At 41.6% G+C, this 18,957-nt stretch overlaps 1 protein-coding gene across 3 annotated transcripts; it reads left to right on the top strand.

Annotated features, from left to right (window-relative positions):
• The first annotated feature begins 500 nt into the window (after positions 1-500).
• Positions 501-16,261, top strand: sgta (small glutamine rich tetratricopeptide repeat co-chaperone alpha). 3 transcript variants are annotated; one of them, XM_085247057.1, is made up of 12 exons: positions 501-640; positions 2,472-2,655; positions 8,923-9,026; positions 9,431-9,521; positions 11,225-11,324; positions 11,677-11,781; positions 12,951-13,086; positions 13,169-13,231; positions 14,290-14,327; positions 14,406-14,570; positions 14,658-14,781; positions 15,750-16,261. In XM_085247057.1, exons 2-11 carry the CDS (start codon positions 2,556-2,558, stop codon positions 14,767-14,769), a joined length of 1,014 nt encoding a protein of 337 aa, XP_085103183.1. In that variant the 5' UTR covers positions 501-640; positions 2,472-2,555; the 3' UTR covers positions 14,770-14,781; positions 15,750-16,261. The 3 variants fall into 3 exon arrangements, with proteins under 3 accessions (XP_085103183.1, XP_085103184.1, XP_085103185.1); XM_085247058.1 differs by having other exon boundaries at positions 504-560; XM_085247059.1 differs by lacking the exons at positions 501-640; positions 2,472-2,655 and adding an exon at positions 8,588-8,766.
• The last annotated feature ends 2,696 nt before the right edge of the window (positions 16,262-18,957 follow it).

Raw genomic sequence — 18,957 nt, 5'->3', positions numbered from 1 at the left:
GGCCAGCTTTATATCAATAATAATAATAAAGAAGAATGAAACAAAGAAAAAGGATGCCTCACCAGTTGGAGGCATCACTTCCTGAAAAATGAGCGAGTCTACTGGATAAAATTCTTTACTTTCTCTCTTTTGGGGGGATTTTTTTTTTCTGTCAAGTGACCTATATTTGATAACAGCATAATAAAAGGAGAAATTCTATTTTTTGCGTGCCACCCTGATATTTTTAGTGGTCCCCATATGGCCACCCCTATGAAAGAATTCTGGAGGCGCCCCTGTCAGGTACAAATTTTAGTGTCCGTAAAGATGCGTAAGAACGACGGAAATTTAAGCTTCCTTCAGAATGGCCCAGGACCCTCAGTGTATTGTTTTTTTTTATTATTATTTTTCTATTATTTCACAGTTGTGTGTTCTGCCAGACTTGTTCAATTTAATATAAATAATTAATTAAAATAATAATAATAATGCAGTGGCAGTGAGTAAGGTCGCTAAAAATATTACGACCCCTCAACTGCATCCTCGCATGATGACATCATTCTGCGACAAGCTTATGAACGAACTGAGTGAGTGTTCCTCAAAGAAGCTAAGCAACGTAAATTCTCTTTTTTAGGACTGATTCGCATCTGAAACTCGGAGACGACAGGTAGGAGAAACGCTTAGCTGTATTGTCAGCCTCGCTTTGGCAGCGTGGAAGGTTTATTTATAAAGCAGCGCCTATGTACTCAAAGGAAAATGATCAGCTAGCCACCCGTTAGCATCGTGCCGCTATGGTTTGACGAACACGTCACGCTCCTTTCAAATCTCTTGCAGTACATCGTGGTCTTTCTTCTAGAATCTAGAGCGACCCTCAGGTGTAATAGAGGAAAACTTAAAGACATATCTTTAACTCTCGAAATCATCTGTCAAATCCGGCCTGTGTTGCATACAGAAAGTAACACGGGTTGACTAAATACAAGCATTTTAGCTTCAGCTTCGTCTTTTTGTTGACACATTCTTTCCATTTCGAGTCATGCTCAGTCTGAAGATAAACCAGCTGCTTGTTAACTTCAAAGGAGATAAATTCGTGTCCGACGAGTCAGTTGTAGTCTTAAGTTTTCAGGGTTTCACCAATACAGCATAACCACCTAATTCAGTACCGATTATAGTAATAGCGTTAGACTGCGAGCTTTGTCATAGCAGTTCCAGGAAACCCATTTTAAAACGTAACGTATACCCTCAAGAGCCAAATAAACCGTAGATGTGTGCTGATTTGTAGTTGTCCTAACTGGTATGCTAGCACGCCAAGCTAGAAATTAGCCAGAGATCTTGAGTCACTGTGTCTGCGGTGACTCCTCATAAACTTCACTGATTTGAGCAGTTTAAAACACGACAGACAGATCTCCTTTATCAGCCCGCATCAGCTGTTCTGTTTGTGTAATGGTTTTATGTTCAGAGGTGTTTAACGTTAGCTCTGCTCACACAGTGCTGGAGTTGCTAGAACATTCTCCATGCTAATACCAAAGGGGGTGGCTAAACATATGGTGTGGTGGAAAGAAGGTACTTCCATGTCCCTGACGAGCATTAATCACTGTTGATACAAGGTGTTAATGTATCATTAATAGCATTATCTGGCAGAATACCCAGACAACTAAACTCTACGCCCCCCTCAAAACAGCAATATAGCAGAGGCTGAAACAAAGAAGTTTGTGCAATGACAATAAAGGCATTCCTTCATGCTGCAGAGATCAAATTCAAAATAAGCAGGTGTGATCAAAGTACATCAAAGTTAGTACTCAATCCTGGTTGATACCAAAGAAAGTAATAAATATAACAAAATGTATGCATGCATATAAATACATGCTGCATGTCTACATATAGAGAGTGATGTGATTTAAAAAAAATCAAACACGTCTGCAATATCTGACAGCTAATGAGGTTAATTACTGACCTAATGAGGTGTAAAAAAGGGCATTACTGATGCTGAGTATTTCAGAATTAAAGATGGGGTCTGCAGTTTGTGAGATAGAAAGAGTTAGAGAGCTAGCAGAAATGTCATGAGGGCAAAAGGCTGGAAACCTTTTCCTGTGACCCTTAGGCCTGCAGGCAGCACAGTTTTGAAAACAGACTGGTTTTTATAGTGTAAATACGCCGGCACGGCAACATTTCTGGTTTGGTCCGTACCGTGTAAGGTGTTTAACATAAATTCCTATAGTCAACTAAAGTTAGCCACACTCGTAAGCTTGAAAACTCTGGCTTTAGGCTCAGAACACATTACTGATATGCTATGTGCTTACCCTCTGATCTCCTCTTAGTGTTGTTAAAAGAAGAGGTTATGTAGTACATATTGAAACTTTGCTGAAATATGTTGCTCACATCAAATTCAAAGTTGGCACATATTCTTTTTAATGAACAAATGCACTGCACTATTTTCATATAATGCTTAAGCGGTATTTAAATGATTTGGATTTCATTGCATGCATTATGTACATTTACAGGGTTCCGGTTCTTATTGGAAACAAGGTTTTAGTTGCAGGGTGTCTCTCCCTCAGTGAGCACAGAGACGCAGCACCTCTGCCGCCATGACAGACAACAAACGCCTCGCTTTCTCCATCATCCAGTTCCTCCATGACCAGCTCCAGTCAGGGACTCTGTCTTCAGATGCTCAGGAGAGTCTCGAAGGTGAGTCCTCAGACATGAAGAAGAAGAACATGAAGCTGCTCAGTTCATTTCTCTCCTGACTCAGAATGCACACTTAAACTTTCTCATGGGGAATAAGTATGATGTTCAGAGTTTGTGTGGTTTGCTGCCGTGTGTCGTAGTGTCTTATAACCACGGACCAGGGATATCATAATGAATGGAATTATTATTATTATTATTATATTTGTTTTTATTACAAAAGCTCAAACTTCCTGTGACTCCATTTGACTGTGATCTTGGTCAAAATCATCACTGACTGTTATGCCAGCAGATCTTCTGACTGAGTCAGCTACAGCACTAAAAAAAAGTTCACTTCAATATTTCTTTCCACAACATATATACAGCAGCACACATAGCCTGGCTTCATATGTCTGAGTCTGGGTTGGAGGAGCAGCAGAGGAAACAGAAGTACAAATACTTCAAAATTAAGCAGAGTAACTCATTTTTAGGTATCTGTACTTTACTTGAGTATTGTTTTTTATGACAAATTTTTACTTTGACTGTCTACATTTTTACACATAATCTTATATTTTTTACCGCTTAAATTTACCAAATGGGTTTGTTACTTTGGGTTTAAGACGTTAGTCTGTGCCTTCAAACATCAGACGGATTTGAGCCAAGTAGCCCAGTTGGGACCAGTAGCACATAAAAGACAGTCCTATTGGTGTATCCATCACCAGGTTGTATCATGTACAAAGAAATGAAAGAGGCTTTGTTTATAGAGCTAAGTGGAGCAGAACAATCCAGTGGTGTTCTTGGTGCAGATATCCCTAAGAGGAGCGAGCATACAGGGAATAACATGTTAAGTAGCAGCTATTTTCAAATGCAGCGTTTCTGTAATTGCTCAACAATCATCAGTAAACACACAAACTGTTCTTGTGCAGTTTGTCATGGAGTGTGTTTGCTAGCTAAAGGTCCAGCTGCTGTATTTCTCAGGGAGAGAAAAGAATGAGAGATAACTTGAGTCAGAGATAGAGAAAGATGTAGGAGAAACAGGACAGTAGAGGAGGAAGAGGGGTTATCTTTGAAGGTAAGGACTGCCCGCTGACAAACTGATACTAATTGACAAGCTGGATATAAAAGCTACAGTGGGGCAAAAAAGTATTTAGTCAGCCACCGATTGTGCAAGTTCCCCCACTTAAAATGATGACAGAGGTCAGTAATTTGCACCAGAGGTACACTTCAACTGTGAGAGACAGAATGTGAAAAAAAATCCATGAATCCACATGGTAGGATTTGTAAAGAATTTATTGGTAAATCAGGGTGGAAAATAAGTATTTGGTCACCTCAAACAAGGAAAATCTCTGGCTCTCACAGACCTGTAACGTCTTCTGTAAGAAGCTTTTCTGTCCCCCACTCGTTACCTGTATGAATGGCACCTGTTTGAACTCATCATCTGTATAAAAGACACCTGTCCACAGCCTCAAACAGTCAGACTCCAAACTCCGCCATGGCCAAGACCAAAGAGCTTTCGAAGGACACCAGGAAAAGTATTGTAGACCTGCACCAGACTGGGAAGAGTGAATCTACAATAGGCAAGCAGCTTGGTGTGAAAAAATCAACTGTGGGAGCAATCATCAGAAAATGGAAGACATACAAGACCACTGATAATCTCCCTCGATCTGGGGCTCCACGCAAGATCTCATCCCGTGGGGTCAAAATGATCATGAGAACGGTGAGCAAAGATCCCAGAACCACACGGGGGGACCTGGTGAATGACCTGCAGAGAGCTGGGACCAAAGTAACAAAGGTCACCATCAGTAACACACTACAACGGCAGGGAATCAAATCCCGCAGTGCCAGACGTGTTCCGCTGCTGAAGCCAGTGCATGTCCAGGCCCGTCTGAAGTTTGCCAGAGAGCACATGGATGATACAGCAGAGGATTGGGAGAATGTCATGTGGTCAGATGAAACCAAAGTAGAACTTTTTGGTATAAACTCAACTCGTCGTGTTTGGAGGAAGAAGAATACTGAGTTGCATCCCAAGAACACCATACCTACTGTGAAGCATGGGGGTGGAAACATCATGCTATGGGGCTGTTTTTCTGCCAAGGGGACAGGACGACTGATCCGTGTTAAGGACAGAATGAATGGGGCCATGTATCGTGAGATTTTGAGCCAAAACCTCCTTCCATCAGTGAGAACTTTGAAGATGAAACGAGGCTGGGTCTTCCAACATGACAATGATCCAAAACACACCGCCCGGGCAACAAAGGAGTGGCTCCGTAAGAAGCATTTGAAAGTCCTGGAGTGGCCTAGCCAGTCTCCAGACCTCAACCCCATAGGAAATCTGTGGCGGGAGTTGAAAGTCCGTGTTGCTCGGCGACAGCCCCAAAACATCACTGCTCTCGAGAAGATCTGCATGGAGGAATGGGCCAAAATACCAGCTACTGTGTGTGCAAACCTGGTAAAGACCTATAGTAAACGTTTGACCTCTGTTATTGCCAACAAAGGTTATGTTACAAAGTATTGAGTTGTATTTTTGTTATTGACCAAATACTTATTTTCCACCCTGATTTACCAATAAATTCTTTACAAATCCTACCATGTGGATTCATGGATTTTTTTTTCACATTCTGTCTCTCACAGTTGAAGTGTACCTCTGGTGCAAATTACTGACCTCTGTCATCATTTTAGGTGGGGGAACTTGCACAATCGGTGGCTGACTAAATACTTTTTTGCCCCACTGTACATGTAATGTCTTGATTTTTTAATCAAATACTATATATTTATGTGAAGCTTATGTGTAACATTCCTGCAAAATAGACATAATAATGATGCATTGCATTTATATAGTGCTTTACGAGACCCTCAAAGCACTTGATGCACGTGATGCACGAATGCATCGTGTCTATGAATGCATGTTGCATAAAATCCTGCCGTTTAATGCAGGATAAACAAGTTAGCTTGCTGTGCTGTAAAGCACTGTGTTGGGCTGGTGCACAACAGTTATTTTGTTTATGATCAGTATTAAGTCACAGAAAGGATGGCTTACAGGTTTACCCATCTGCCAAATTTCACTTTATCTCCTGACTATACTGTTATTGTGTCATTACAAGGATCAGCACAGGTTTACTTAGCTTTGGGCAAAAACAGCAAGTAGAAAAGAGCTACTGTTTACTCTGAAGTACATTTCAGAGCCTGTACTTTTTCACTTTTACTTGAGTGAAATTTAATCAGTACTTCACTTTTGTTTCACTTTTTTAACACAAGTCTCTGTACTTCTGCCCAGCAAAGAGTGCACATTAGATCAGTCTTTGAATAGAAATCTTGACCTAAAAACTATTCATTACTATAGCAGCCAGAGCCTTTAGATACTGGCACTTCTTCATCATCCTCTTCCCCCCCTCTTTTCACTCCCAGCGTCCTTATATTGCATGTCACTAACTTTTGTAAACTCTCTAATTTTTTTGTTCTTTGTGTTCTGTTTTTATTTCACACTATACGGTGTCTTAAGACATCTGTTGTGTGTGCTGTAGAAATAAAACTGAATTGTAATAAATCAACAAGGAGCAAAGAGACCACTGAACCTGACACCCTTCACCTGCTGAATGCTGTTGCTCTGTGTTGTCCACAAAGATTATTAATAGAATCTGTGACATAGGGCAGGTTGGCAGTTTGCATTGCCATCACTAATTCAAAACTTGTGCCTGGTAGCCTGATAGAGACCAAATAGCTCACATAGCACTAGAGCTGGGCGATAGAACGATAACGATATGTATCGCGATATAACTTTTACTCGATAGAGAAATTAAACTATCGCAATAGACCTCGCCGCTCTTGTCCTCTTTAAAAAAAAAAAAAAGGTCAGCCAATCCAAATTCAGTAGCGCAGAGCCGAACCAATCACAGCCGCAGCGTCACGTCGCGTGACTTGTTAGGTACAGCACAAGTGCCAAGCCGCACATGTGTATTTGTTTGGGAAGCAGCCAGCGCATAATGGAGGAAATGAGTGTGCCGACTAGAGAAATCAACCGAGCGTGACCGAAGAGAAAACAGATGATGGTTCCAACGCCGGAGAGATTGTCGAACGGAAGAGCCATAGAAGTTCCGTAGTGTGAAGGTATTTCGGCTATTTCAAGTCTGACAAAAAACAGAGTAGCGTGCACTGTAAATGTGCCGAAAGCAAGTCTGGAAATACAATAAACTGGTGCATGCGTCACACTGTGCGCCACGTTATTGTTTCGGTGAAATGAATTTCTACAATACTGTTAATTCTACTCTCTGCAGTGTTTAAATGCTTACATATACACACAGTTACTGTCCCTCCACACATACGACTCGGTTCTGCTTCTATGCCCCAGCTTTGTTTACTTTTTCCCACCGAGGCTTCTAGACTTCTGATTGGCCAACATTTCTGTACGGTTAGGAATCTAGCGCCACCTGCTGCTTTGGCATGTTCATAGCAGTGTTTTCCTTCATTTCTGCCTTTATGTGTGGACGGGATTATTTTTTAAAACGAAAACGGAAAATCTCCGTTTTCAAAAATACCCGTGTACGTGTGGACGTAGCCTCAGTCTCTGACTGGAAGCGCTAATTCGTCATTCGGCTTTTGTCAGACTAAAGTAACTGTTAAAACTGTTTGAAAAGCTCAGCTATGCAACAAGGAGAGATTGAGAATTTCCTTTTAGTTCTCAGTTTATTTGATATTGACAAAAGTTAGTCAGTTTTGTCTGTTCTTCTGTAAAACAAACTAAGATTTATTTGTAGAATTAATATTTTGTTTCTAAGTGGAATTGACAATTTAGTCTGTTTCGTTTGTTCTATTTTGAAACTTAAACGCTTTAGCGGCTGCCTTTAGTGTAGTTTATAATATTTGCCTTTATTTATCTGAAAAAGTCTCATGTTCCTTAAGTACATCTACCCTGTTGAACTTATTATGGGAAATAAATATTTAAATAAAAACAAGCTGCTGATTATTTCACATTTTACTTGTGAGCAACGGCACATTTAAATCTTACAAATATAGTTATTTGGCTGATATCATGATAGATATCGTTATCGCCTGAAATGAAAAAAACATATCGTGATATGAAAAAATCTTATATTGCTCAGCTCTACATAGCACATGTAACACGTGCTATAACACTACATGGATGCCGTTGAATACTTTCTCGAGAAAAACAAAACAAATGGTGTCTAGATGAGTAAACCATCACTTCAAAGTGTCCTTGAGAGGATAAAGAGTTGGTCCAATACGCCTCAATCAGTATGAAAACCTGATTGTTTCTCCTGAATTTGAGGTTCACCTAATGGCTCCTCCGTTACTCTGGCATAGACATTCTCTTATGATGCTCTGTTGTGGACACAAGACAGCTGCAAATATCTGTTGACAAAATTTATATCACTCTGACCTAAGCAAACCATAGTGGACTTCTAGACACAAAGTATAATAAAGGCTTCAGAGAGGGAAAGGCATTTATGCCACGGAATGTTTTACCACCATATCTGGCTATTCCAGAGTCGCTGTCCTCAAGTGTGCCTCTGAAACAGTTGGATCATTTTATCGACGTGTCAACCAGGAAACCCTCACAACACCCGAAGAGCTCAAGACAAACAACATCTGCATAAAGTCCAGTCACAAAATAGTTTTTTAACTAACTCTGTGACCTCAGTTAATCCACGTTTCCCCTCAGAGGATGGAAAAGGACCTCAGGCTCTGCCAGATGCTCTAAGAGAATACCTCACTGTGGGCCAGATGTACTAAATTGGGCAAGATGCCATGTGAGCACAATTTCCAAATAGCACTCATAGGTGTGTTTATTTTTACAGGTGATTTACAAAAGTTGTGCTTTCTTTTTAAACACTGTCAGTCAGTTCATTATCAATTGCAAAAAATAAGACATGCAATTTTTAGTAAATCAGTTTGTGTGCTTGACTTAAATACTCTCCTCTCTGAACTTCCAGAAATAGATGTGCAACAGGGTCAGTCACAACAAACCTCAGTTCCCATTCCCATTGTCCCATTGTGCTCTCGCAGTAAATATCAACAATACTTTTACACCAGAACCAAGTTTGCAGTAGTAAACCTGGCCATACGGGCTCCCAGACTGTTTGTTATCCTCCCCCAACACCTGATCCAACTCCCCAACAGGTGAGAAGACCTCAGGACACACAGGGATGTTTCTGATTCCACATCTTGGAGTAGTTGAAAGATCACGACAGATTGAATCGTTCTTCCTTTTGTGTGGCTCTTTTATTTTATCTTTTAGAACCACCTTGTTGTTGACATGATCTTATTGTTTTTCAGTTGCTGTTCAGTGTTTGGAGACGGCGTTTGAGGTTTCCACCGATGACCAGAGTCTCGCGGTCCCCATGACGTTACCGGAGATCTTTACCTCCGCTACAGCAAAGGTAAACGCAGAAGACCCTTGCAACTTTCCAAACGGTTTGTTTTGTATTGCAGAGATGACAAGTCTGAACATTTTGGCCTTTGCATCAATGTCCTGCAGCAAGTCTGAGTTAATTTCACTGTTCTTCCAAAGCCAGAGCTGAAACGAAATGCATAATAAATATCAGTATTATTTGCTGTGGCTTACAAAAGGCAAAGTAAGCTATTACATACTGGTGAAGATCCAAATGCCATTCTTTAAACGTTTAAATGGAGCACTGGCCTTAGTGCAGGTTGCACCAGATGTTAATTTTACATGAGCATTTTTTTTTAAGTGTTTCTCTGTGATCTTGCACACCTGAAGAGTCCGTCTGTCTGTTTGTTTTACAGGAAGTCTCATTTAACCCAGTGTTTGTTTGTTTGACAGTATTCAGCTCAGTCGCAGGTCAACAACAACTCCACCCCAAACTCCCCAACAGAGGAACAGAAAGCAGAGGCTGAAAGACTCAAAAGTGACGGTGAGTCCAGGCTGGTGTGAACACGTTATCTAGAGCAGCTAGTTTGTCTTTGTGTTCATTTGTAGGGTTAAGCTGGTACAAGGAAGAGATGATGCAAATGAACCTGCAGCTCCTTGAATCAGGTTTTTGGAAAGCTGTAGGAAGTAACCCTTGGTTTTCCTGACACTCTATAACAGAGACTCACAGAGGCAGAGCAGATACATTAACTGGAAATACAGCAGTCAGAAGTAAAGTTACGTGATAATTTACTCAAGCACAAATGCAGTACTGTTGATGTAAGCAGGCAACAACAGTGGCCTCAAGGCAGGTTAATGATGAAAGCTAAAGTGCTGACTTCTGTCTAATCATCTATCCTCAGTATAGAAATAAGAGGACATGTATTTATTGTTATCTGGTCTTTACGTCAGACATCAGCTGTGTCAGGCCCAAACTCTGCTGCAGGTTATAAAGTCAAACGAACACTGCAGCATCACTGAGAGTTAAAAACTGTCTAAATTCTTTCATCCTTAATAAAATGATCAGCGTTGCTGCTTTACCAGGTGTAACAATGAAGTTTAACATCCAGGCATCCATGAAAACAGGATTTATTACATTTAACAGAGTTAGAAGTTAGCAGGAAGTTAGCTCGCTAGCTTCCACCTAAGCATGATATAGCATGTTCTGACTGAGAGATTTATGAATAAATTCAAACGTACAGCTCTGCTGTCACTTCCAACATAAATGAAGACAGAAAATTAAACAGCAGTGACGTTTGTAGGGTTACTGAAGTTGGGCTAGCTGCTATATAATGATGTGCTACGTGATCACTAGCCACACAACTATGTTAGCATAAACACAGTGAAGCTGGAGGATGAACGCTAACTTTTTTCCACTCGATAAAAGTTAACCTGAGGGTTCCTGATAGTTAGGGACAAATGCAGTCGCATGGCAGGATGCTGTAAACGGACCAAACTTCAGCAGGAGAACAACTGAGATAATCCATCCACAATACGAGGTTAGTCATTCATATACTGCTGCTGGGCTGCAGTTACATCGTAAGGGTTTAAACACTGAGCTGTAAAATGAACAGTGATGATTAAAACCGAGAGAGGCCGACAGTGATCACTGACTGTTTTTATGGGCTTGTTGAGATTAGAACAAGGTACAAAGTATTAAAACATGTTAAAAACACAACAGCCTTAATAAACACGGAGCAGTTTGGACCTGGAAGCAGGATTCATCACGTCATCACTTAGAGGATTAAAATGAAGTTGGGAGATTCCAGCAGCCAAAACAATAAATGCAATTAAAATAAAAAAATTAAGCTTATAGTAGAGTAGCTCAGTAAAATAAAGGGTAATGTGACAAAAACTTTACTTAATAAGGTAAAAAAAAAATCATAAAAAGTGTCTGTAAAAAATAAAGTCAAATAAATAGCTTAAAAAAAGTGAAATAGAGAAAGTTAAAGATAACATTTAAAAGTAAATATAAAAGTCTATGTTTCACATGATACTATAGCATTAGTATCTCTACACAGCAAAATACTAGGAAAAATCAGTGATGCCAAATGAATGGAATAAATATTGTGTAATAATAATTAATGCTAATGATAGCAAGGACAGCAAGTGAGAGATGACATTAGAGTGACTTTGCTGTATAAAGTTTATTGCACAGTGCTCAGGTGAGTGGGGTGTTTTTGTTCTTTTCTGTTTTCTCGACTGGAGGCAACGACCAGATGAAGGTGGACAACTTTGCAGCTGCTGTTGAGTTTTACTCGAAGGCAATCGCCATCAACCCTCAGAACGCTGTCTACTACTGCAACAGGTCGGTCAGCATTTCCTCAGCATCACTAAATATTTGTTGTTCATTTTATTTTAAAAACAGTAAAATTGTATTTGATGATGAACCAGAAACAAAAGAACAAACACTTTTCATGTGTTTTCACTTGTTTTGTCACTTTAGATATTTTTACATACCTTGTTACATAAAACCTTTAAGTTTGGTCCTTTAAGAAAACAAATTCTTCACATCTTGTCACATGACAATATTGTTAGAAACGATTTTTTTGGTGCTGTTTATGTTTGTTTTATGCAAATTCTCTGTTGCAGTTGTTTTGCTGTGTTCAGATTGTTGACGTTCACGTGAAGCAGTTAGTTTTTGTGTGTTTTTTGTGCAGAGCTGCAGCTTACAGTAAGCTGGGGAACTACGCAGGAGCCGTGCAGGACTGTGAACGAGCCATCAGCATCGACCCCAACTATAGCAAAGCTTATGGGCGGATGGGGTATGACAGCATCTTCTCTTTGTCTTTCATTGTTGCCGTGAAGCGATTTCACATTGACATCAAAAACATCTCACATGTAGAAAAAATGTCCTGTGTTTATCAGAGAGGAAACTGCAGGAAGGCATTTCTTTATTCTTAGGCAGCAGAGAGGAGCTTTCCTTTTACACCAAGGATGCGTCTCACAGCGCCACCTGCTGGTGTGGACCCGAGCTAATAGCAAATCTTGGTGTTTTTTTTTCCTATCAGCCTACTCTTTGACATGTTTGTGTAAAGTTTGGTCAGAGGGTTCCTTTGTAAGTGCGCATGTGCCATTAGCCTGCTGCCTGCTGTAACCTATAATTTCCTTCGGGATTAATAAACTATTTCTGATTCTGATCTGCACCCTGGACACTGTTGCATCACGGCTGTAGTTTTCTCCATTACATATACACGTTTATTTTTAACAGACGAATTAGCAACAAAGGCTCATCAGAGGATTGTTGTCTCTATGTCCTTTAAAATCAGACAGACTGGGGATAAAAGAACGTAAATGAAACCAGGTTCTTCGAACAAATGGATTCCACAAAGAGATCCAACTTAAAAATTTTCCTATAACTTTTATTTTCTTAATAAGTGACTTTGGAGCATCAGAAAAGAAAGCTTTCACAGTGTTTGGCTCCTTCAGATCTCAGGATTTATCTGTTGAATAGTAAAATAAAATATAAAAATTGTGTTTTCTTAAGATGATGAGTATTTATACTCTGCCTTTGTAAAAGTATTTTAGGAACAAGTAAAGTTTGCAGTTTTCATAAATGAAGCTCTGTGCTGAAGCTGAATATCTTTGGATTTTGTGAAGCTGGTCAAATAAACAAATCTTGTTTTACGATATTTATGAAGTGTTTTCACTGCCTTTGGAAGAAAACTGTCAGTTATTAAACACAAGTGGCAGATTTACTGAAAATGAAGGTCAGTGCTGACTGCAGCCGTAAAACCAAAGTCAGCCAGCACAAAGTTATTTCCACAAAGTTTTTACATTATTTATTTATTTATTTTTAACCAGTTATACAGGAGTTTGCAGTTGTTTAAGTAGACAAACATGCAGCATTAGAGCATGAAGAATGAAAAGCTGGAAGCTCCTTGCGTTCTGTTTTCAGCTGTCTCTGGCCCTGACTTGTCGTCTTGTGTTTCAGTTTGGCTCTGGCCAGCCTCAACAAACACACAGAAGCAGTCAGTTACTATAAGAAGGCTTTGGAGCTCGACCCAGATAACGACACCTACAAAACCAATCTGAAGATCGCAGAGGAGAAGATGGACACGTCCAGTCCGGTGAGAAGAGGCAGGATGAGGGATCAAATTTCCGACTTCCCGACAGCACTGTGTTTACGTGAACCTGTCTCTGTTCTCTCAGACTGCAGGGCTGGGCGGAGTCGATCTAGCTGGTTTGCTGAGTAACCCCGGCTTCATGAACATGGTGAGATCTGAGTGTTTGGCCTGTAACATTTCTAAGCGGTCACGGAGTTTTGGCAGCCATCAGAACCAGTTGCTCTCGTCAGAGCTCACAGCTAATTTTCTTGTTTCGGTTTCCTTTAAATCACCTTTTCTGTTGCATCGAACCATCGTACAAATGATGAGACCACATTCTAAGAGTTTGCCTCTAATATACAAAAGCACAAAGTCATGTGACTTCAGAAATTATTTTGATAATAAACAAGCAAGTGAAGGTTAGCCAGCAACATGCTGCATTGGGTACCACATTATCAGTGTGGCTTACTTTAGCAGAAAGAAAGCCAGTTTTGGGCAGTGAAGCCAAGCTCAGTTCATGGAAGCCACACAAACTCCAACCTGAGCTCTTTGTTTGTCTTTCTGCTGACACAAAATCGAATCCCGTTTCATGCAATATAGTTCTTTGAGTCAATGAGGTCTCCTGATTTTGGCAAAATACGTTATCGGCTAACTTTCCTAATTGACAGTAAACATGTCGGTGCGGTGTAGGTGGCTAACCTTATCTTGCTTGCTCCTGTAAATGCTAGAAAAAATCTGGTTTTGATAGCATTCACATGCTATTGCTATTTGGTTATTTTCAATAGTAAATCACAAATCTGTATGATGGCCAAATTTGCATCCTCGTCAGAATCTAACGACCTTTCAGATGCAGAAACTGTAACATGCCTATTAGTCCATACAGCACATATAATGCTGGTGTGTGTCTTGTCAGTTTTGGTAGGTAAAACTCACTTGGATACTAATTTCTAAAAGATACATGCACACAGCAACATAATGAGTTCTGTTGACTCAACAGCCACGCATAGCATTGGTATAGTAATGTTTTTTATTTTCTCTTAATTACAAGACACTCCTTTAAAGAAGTGTAGAATTTCAGAAATGACCAGAAAAAACCACAGACACATTTGAACAGTGATTAAATTGCAGCTTACATAGACAGTGAGAACTCATTATTTTTAATTTAGGTATTTACAGTTTCTGTTTCTACTCGGTAAATTTTTCCATCCTACTCTTGTCTCTTTGCAGGCCTCGTCTCTGATGAACAACCCTCAGGTTCAGCAGCTGTAAGTCTGTCTCACTTCATCTGAAATCCATTCTTCCTCTGTGGTTTTTCAGAGTTAACTTCCTGTCCTATCTTCCAGGATGTCCGGGATGATGTCTGGAGCGTATGGTGGACTGGGAGGTGGGGGCGCTGGAGGGGGAGGAGGTGCAGCCCCGCCTCCTGGGGCTGCACCAGCAGCTCCTAGTGCTGCACCAGCAGCTCCTAGTGCTGCAGCACCTGGAGATTTATCAAGACTGATCCAGGCGTACGTACCAGAGCACAGGGACTGTATTTTAAAGCTGGTGGTGTCAATGAATAACAGGTGATTTTGCCTTTCTGTTTGCTTCTGCAGAGGGCAGCAATTCGCTCAGCAGATGCAGCAGCAGAACCCTGAACTCATCGAACAGCTGAGGAGTCAAATGCGCAATCAGACACCCAGCTCTGGGAATGAGGAGCAGCCGTGACCCTCGCATAGAGTAAATACACACTAATTCAGTTTAACACACCACAGGTCTTACTGCTGTTCTTCATCCACAGTGTATGAGATGAGCTTCATCCGGATGGTGTCACAACCAGTCATGCATGATTGCATAGTTCATGCAACGTAGAAAAGCTCAGACAGTGAAGTTATTTAATTACAGTCTGTGTGATGTAAGATTTATTTTCCTTTCTTTGCGTTTTTGGCAACTATCATAAAAATGGAACCACAGCAACAAAGACATCAAAGTTTAATGTAATGTTAATGTATCCACTATTGTTCCTGGTAATAACTGCTATTCGCTGAACTCCTGCGCATATTTACAATCTTAAAGTTTGTTCTTAGCACAAACTTAGAGCAGTAGCTTAAACTTAGCTTGTGTCTGTACACATGAAACTGAACCATAATCATTGTCATTATTTCCTGTAAATGGTTTTTTTATCATGTCAGTGATCACTGATCACAATACAGAGCAAATTTGCTGGAGAGCTGACGGCCTCCTGTGAGGCCTCAGCGTTGGTCACAATGTTTAGGCAAATCTAGCAGTGCCTTCACCTCGAACTCAGAGCGAAGTTTTGAATATCTGCCTGTAACAGCAAACATACTGAGGAGGAGGAGGACACTGAAAGCTGGAATTTAAAAAGTCATATGCACTATAGCACACTGATCTATGAGATAAAAGGGATTCTACATATTTTTCACCTTCAGCTGTAAAAACATTCAGTTAAAATATACATCTCTGCCCCGATAGCCTGTGTTTAGGTGAGTCCTCATAGATACAGAAAAACTAATAATTGAAAATACAGCGTGACCATATTGATCGTGTAAGACTTTTACACTCAAGTACAAAAAATGTGTTCTTCAAGACATGAAGATGTTCATAATTTCATGCTGTAATGTGGAGCTGTGACTTTATTGATTCTCCTTTTGGCAGGGTTTATATTTTTGTTTCCTTATTTATTTCAGGTGGGACGGGTTTATGGAGGAGGAGGAGCACGCACTGTCTGACCTGTTTTTCTTTCTGATCTGGATCATAATAACTCGGAGGACTCGAAAGAAGTTCTGTTTTTCCATCGCTGATTAATTCCTGCATGAGAGAGAGAGCGCAAGCGAGTCCTCCCTTGTCTTTCAGGAGGCACGTCACCGAAAACTCCACCCACTTCCTGCAACTGTGTGGTTTTTAGATCAAATGCAGAATAATCAGAGAAGTTCTGATAGGATATTGGACACCAGATGTTAAGCAACTGTAGAAACCTGGAAAGTCTTATCCTCTAGAAACTACACAGTGTACCTGTAAATGCATTTTTGTTGTTTTTGATGGGTGTGTCAGAGTATGAGTGTGTATGTGTGTGAGGATGAGTGTCAGGGTTAATTTAGTGTAAATGAACTAATGACTCCTCGGTCACACGAAGCTCTGAGGAGGCACCAGGGAGGCTGTTTGAACACAGTTTAAATAAAAAGACCATCTCAACATTTTACTCTTTTCCTCCAAAGTGTGGTTATCTATTTACAACCAGCAAAACTAATGCAGCTCCTCTTCTTCAGTGAAGTCTCTTCTTATAGCTGCTCCGAGTTGTAGTGTTGATTTAATTTAATTTAAAATAAGAAGAGATTCTGGCAAACCGTCAGACGTCTCAGGAGGGGAAAGCGGTGCTCTACCTGCACTGTGTATAGTGCTGGCGGAGCGCTGCTGACGTCGACTGAGAAAATTGTCAGGCGGTGGAAGGAATACTTCGAGGACCTCCTTAATCCCACTGACACGTCTTCCGAGGAGGAAGCAGAGTCTGGGGATGAGAGGAATGACCCGCCAATTTCCGGGGGCGAGGTCACTGAGGCAGTTAAACAACTCCTTGGTGGCAGAGCCCCTGGTGTTGATGAGGTCCGCCCCGAGTTCCTGAAGGCTCTGGACGGTGTAGGGCTGTCCTGGTTGACACGCCTCTGCAATGTTGCGTGGAGATCAGGGGCAGTACCTGTGGACTGGCAGACCGGGGTGGTGGTCCCCATCTTTAAGAAAGGGGACCGGAGGGTGTGTTCCAACTACAGGGGAATCACACTCCTCAGCCTCCCTGGGAAAGTCTATGCCAGGGTGCTGGAAAGGAGAGTTCGTCCGCTAGTCGAACCTCGGATACAGGGGGAACAATGTGGTTTTTGTCCTGGTCGCGGAACACTGGACCAGCTCTTTATCCTCTCCAGGATGTGTTGTTTTTGTATGTATACCGAGCTTCTTATTAACTGCACGCACACACTGATCTCTGCTCCGCTTCCACTTTATTTCTTATTCTTTTCCCTTGCCCTGAAGCTTCTTGCTCGCCAGTGAATTACACACATTGCAGCGACACAGTGCCATCTAGTGGCTGATACAAACATAGGTCAACATGCTACATCTCCCTTCTTAAAAAAAAACACAACTCAGGCTTGTAAAATTTCTAAGGCAACTGAAATTACAGGAATAACATCCTGAGCACATCCATTGATAACATAGCATTCGACTCAATACTGGCTATATCACAAACATAATAAAGAGATGCATTTAGTGACATCATTGGAACAACAAACATAAACAGCCTTTTTTTTTTTTTCTAGGGCAGCGATCCGCCTGCACCCTTTACAATATTACAGGTCCAAGACCTGTCTTGGTTTGGTAACACGCCCATAACGAGTCGTGTATCCAGGTGTTGTAATGTCTTTATCAGGGGGCTGAGATACCACAGAGCTGTTATCGCTGATGCCTGTAGGTTGAATGAACTCCTCACCTCCTACGCTGTTCCTGCTTTCGCGGGGGTGTCGGCGGTTACGCCGGTAAACTTGTCCTGTATCTGTGGTTATGTTGTAGCTTCTGGACGTGTCGGCACAACTTGTGACCACAGCTGGTTTCCAGGAACCGTCTTTTTGCCGGAACCGGACCGGTGTGCCAGGATATAGTTGAGGCAGAGGTCGGGCGGCTCTGTTGAAATAAGTCTGCTGGCAGACCTCTCTCCTCTCACGCACTGTTTGCTGGCAAACTACTTGGGGTTCCAGCTGTTTTGGTGTTGCAGGGAGGATGGAGCGAAGTCTCCGGCTCATGAGTAGTTGTGCAGGCGACTTTAAGTTGTCCACGGGGGTGTTCCGGTATTCTAATAGGCTCAAGTAGGGATCCTTATGTTCCGCTTTGGCCTTGTCCAGAAGTTTCTTTGCTGTCTGGACTGTTTTCTCGGCTAGACCATTGCTCTGTGGGTAATGGGGACTAGTAGTGGTGTGGGTGAAACTCCATGACTTTGCGAACTGTTGAAACTTACTCGAAGCATAGCACGGACCGTTATCACTAATCACCGACTCTGGAATACCATGCCTAGCCATGGCTGACTTTAGTTTGTGGTTCACTGCTTCTGCAGTGCAGCTGTGCAGTCTTTCCAACTCGAAGAATCTACTGTAGTAATCTACCATGATGATGTAGTCTTCCGAGTTCCAAGTGAACAGATCGGTGGCTATGACCTGCCACGGTCATTCTGGTATTGCATGTGACAACAGGGGTTCCTTGGGGTTAGCAGCTTGTCTCTCCTGGCATGTGCTGCAGGCTCCGACTGCTTCCTCAATCTGCTTTCCCATGCCTGGCCAAAACAGAAGGTCTCTGGCTCTGTTTTTGCTCTTTTCTATGCCCATATGGCTGGAATGAATCCGATCTATCATGTCCTTTCTAAGCCTTTTTGGGATGATCATTTTCTCTCCTTTAAACATGATCCCGTCTATCAGTGAGATCTCATCCCTGTGGTTCCAAAACTCCTGAATGTCAGGCGGACATTGAGACCTTTTATCTGGCCATCCACTCAATGTGGTCCGTCTCAGGCTGTTGAGCTGAGGATCTTGGGCTGTTTCGTTTCTTATCTCTGAGAGTCTCTGATCACTGACAGGCATGTTGCTGAGGACTGAGTGGATCTGCGCATCCATCCCGTCACATAGTGATTTGTCGTGAAACTCTATGGATTTCCGGGAGAGCGTGTCGGCTACCGGGATGTCTTTCCCTGGCTTGTGGATGATGCTGATGTCGTACTTTTGCAGCTGTATTATCATCCTCTGTAGCCGTGGTGGTGCTGATGCTAGTGGTTTTTTGAGTATGGACTCGAGTGGCTTGTGGTCCGACTCAATGGTCACATGTCGCCCGTACATGTACTCGTGGAACCGCTTGCAACCAAAGAGA

This window comes from Mchenga conophoros, linkage group LG15 (genome assembly GCF_057382185.1).
Source record: "Mchenga conophoros isolate Kocher_MC1m ecotype Shallow Benthic linkage group LG15, M_conophoros_male_GT1.1, whole genome shotgun sequence".
Classification (NCBI taxonomy): Eukaryota; Metazoa; Chordata; class Actinopteri; order Cichliformes; family Cichlidae; genus Mchenga; species Mchenga conophoros.
This window is presented reverse-complemented; position numbering and strand designations above follow the sequence as displayed.

Excerpts from the sequence above, each read along its gene's own strand:
- sgta (XM_085247057.1), top strand. The coding sequence starts at position 2,556 with ATGACAGACAACAAACGCCTCGCTTTCTCCATCATCCAGTTCCTCCAT. Across the intron at positions 11,782-12,950 it reads AAAGCTTATGGGCGGATGGG|TTTGGCTCTGGCCAGCCTCA; the intron begins GTATGACAGCAT and ends CTTGTGTTTCAG. Across the intron at positions 14,328-14,405 it reads AACCCTCAGGTTCAGCAGCT|GATGTCCGGGATGATGTCTG; the intron begins GTAAGTCTGTCT and ends CCTATCTTCCAG.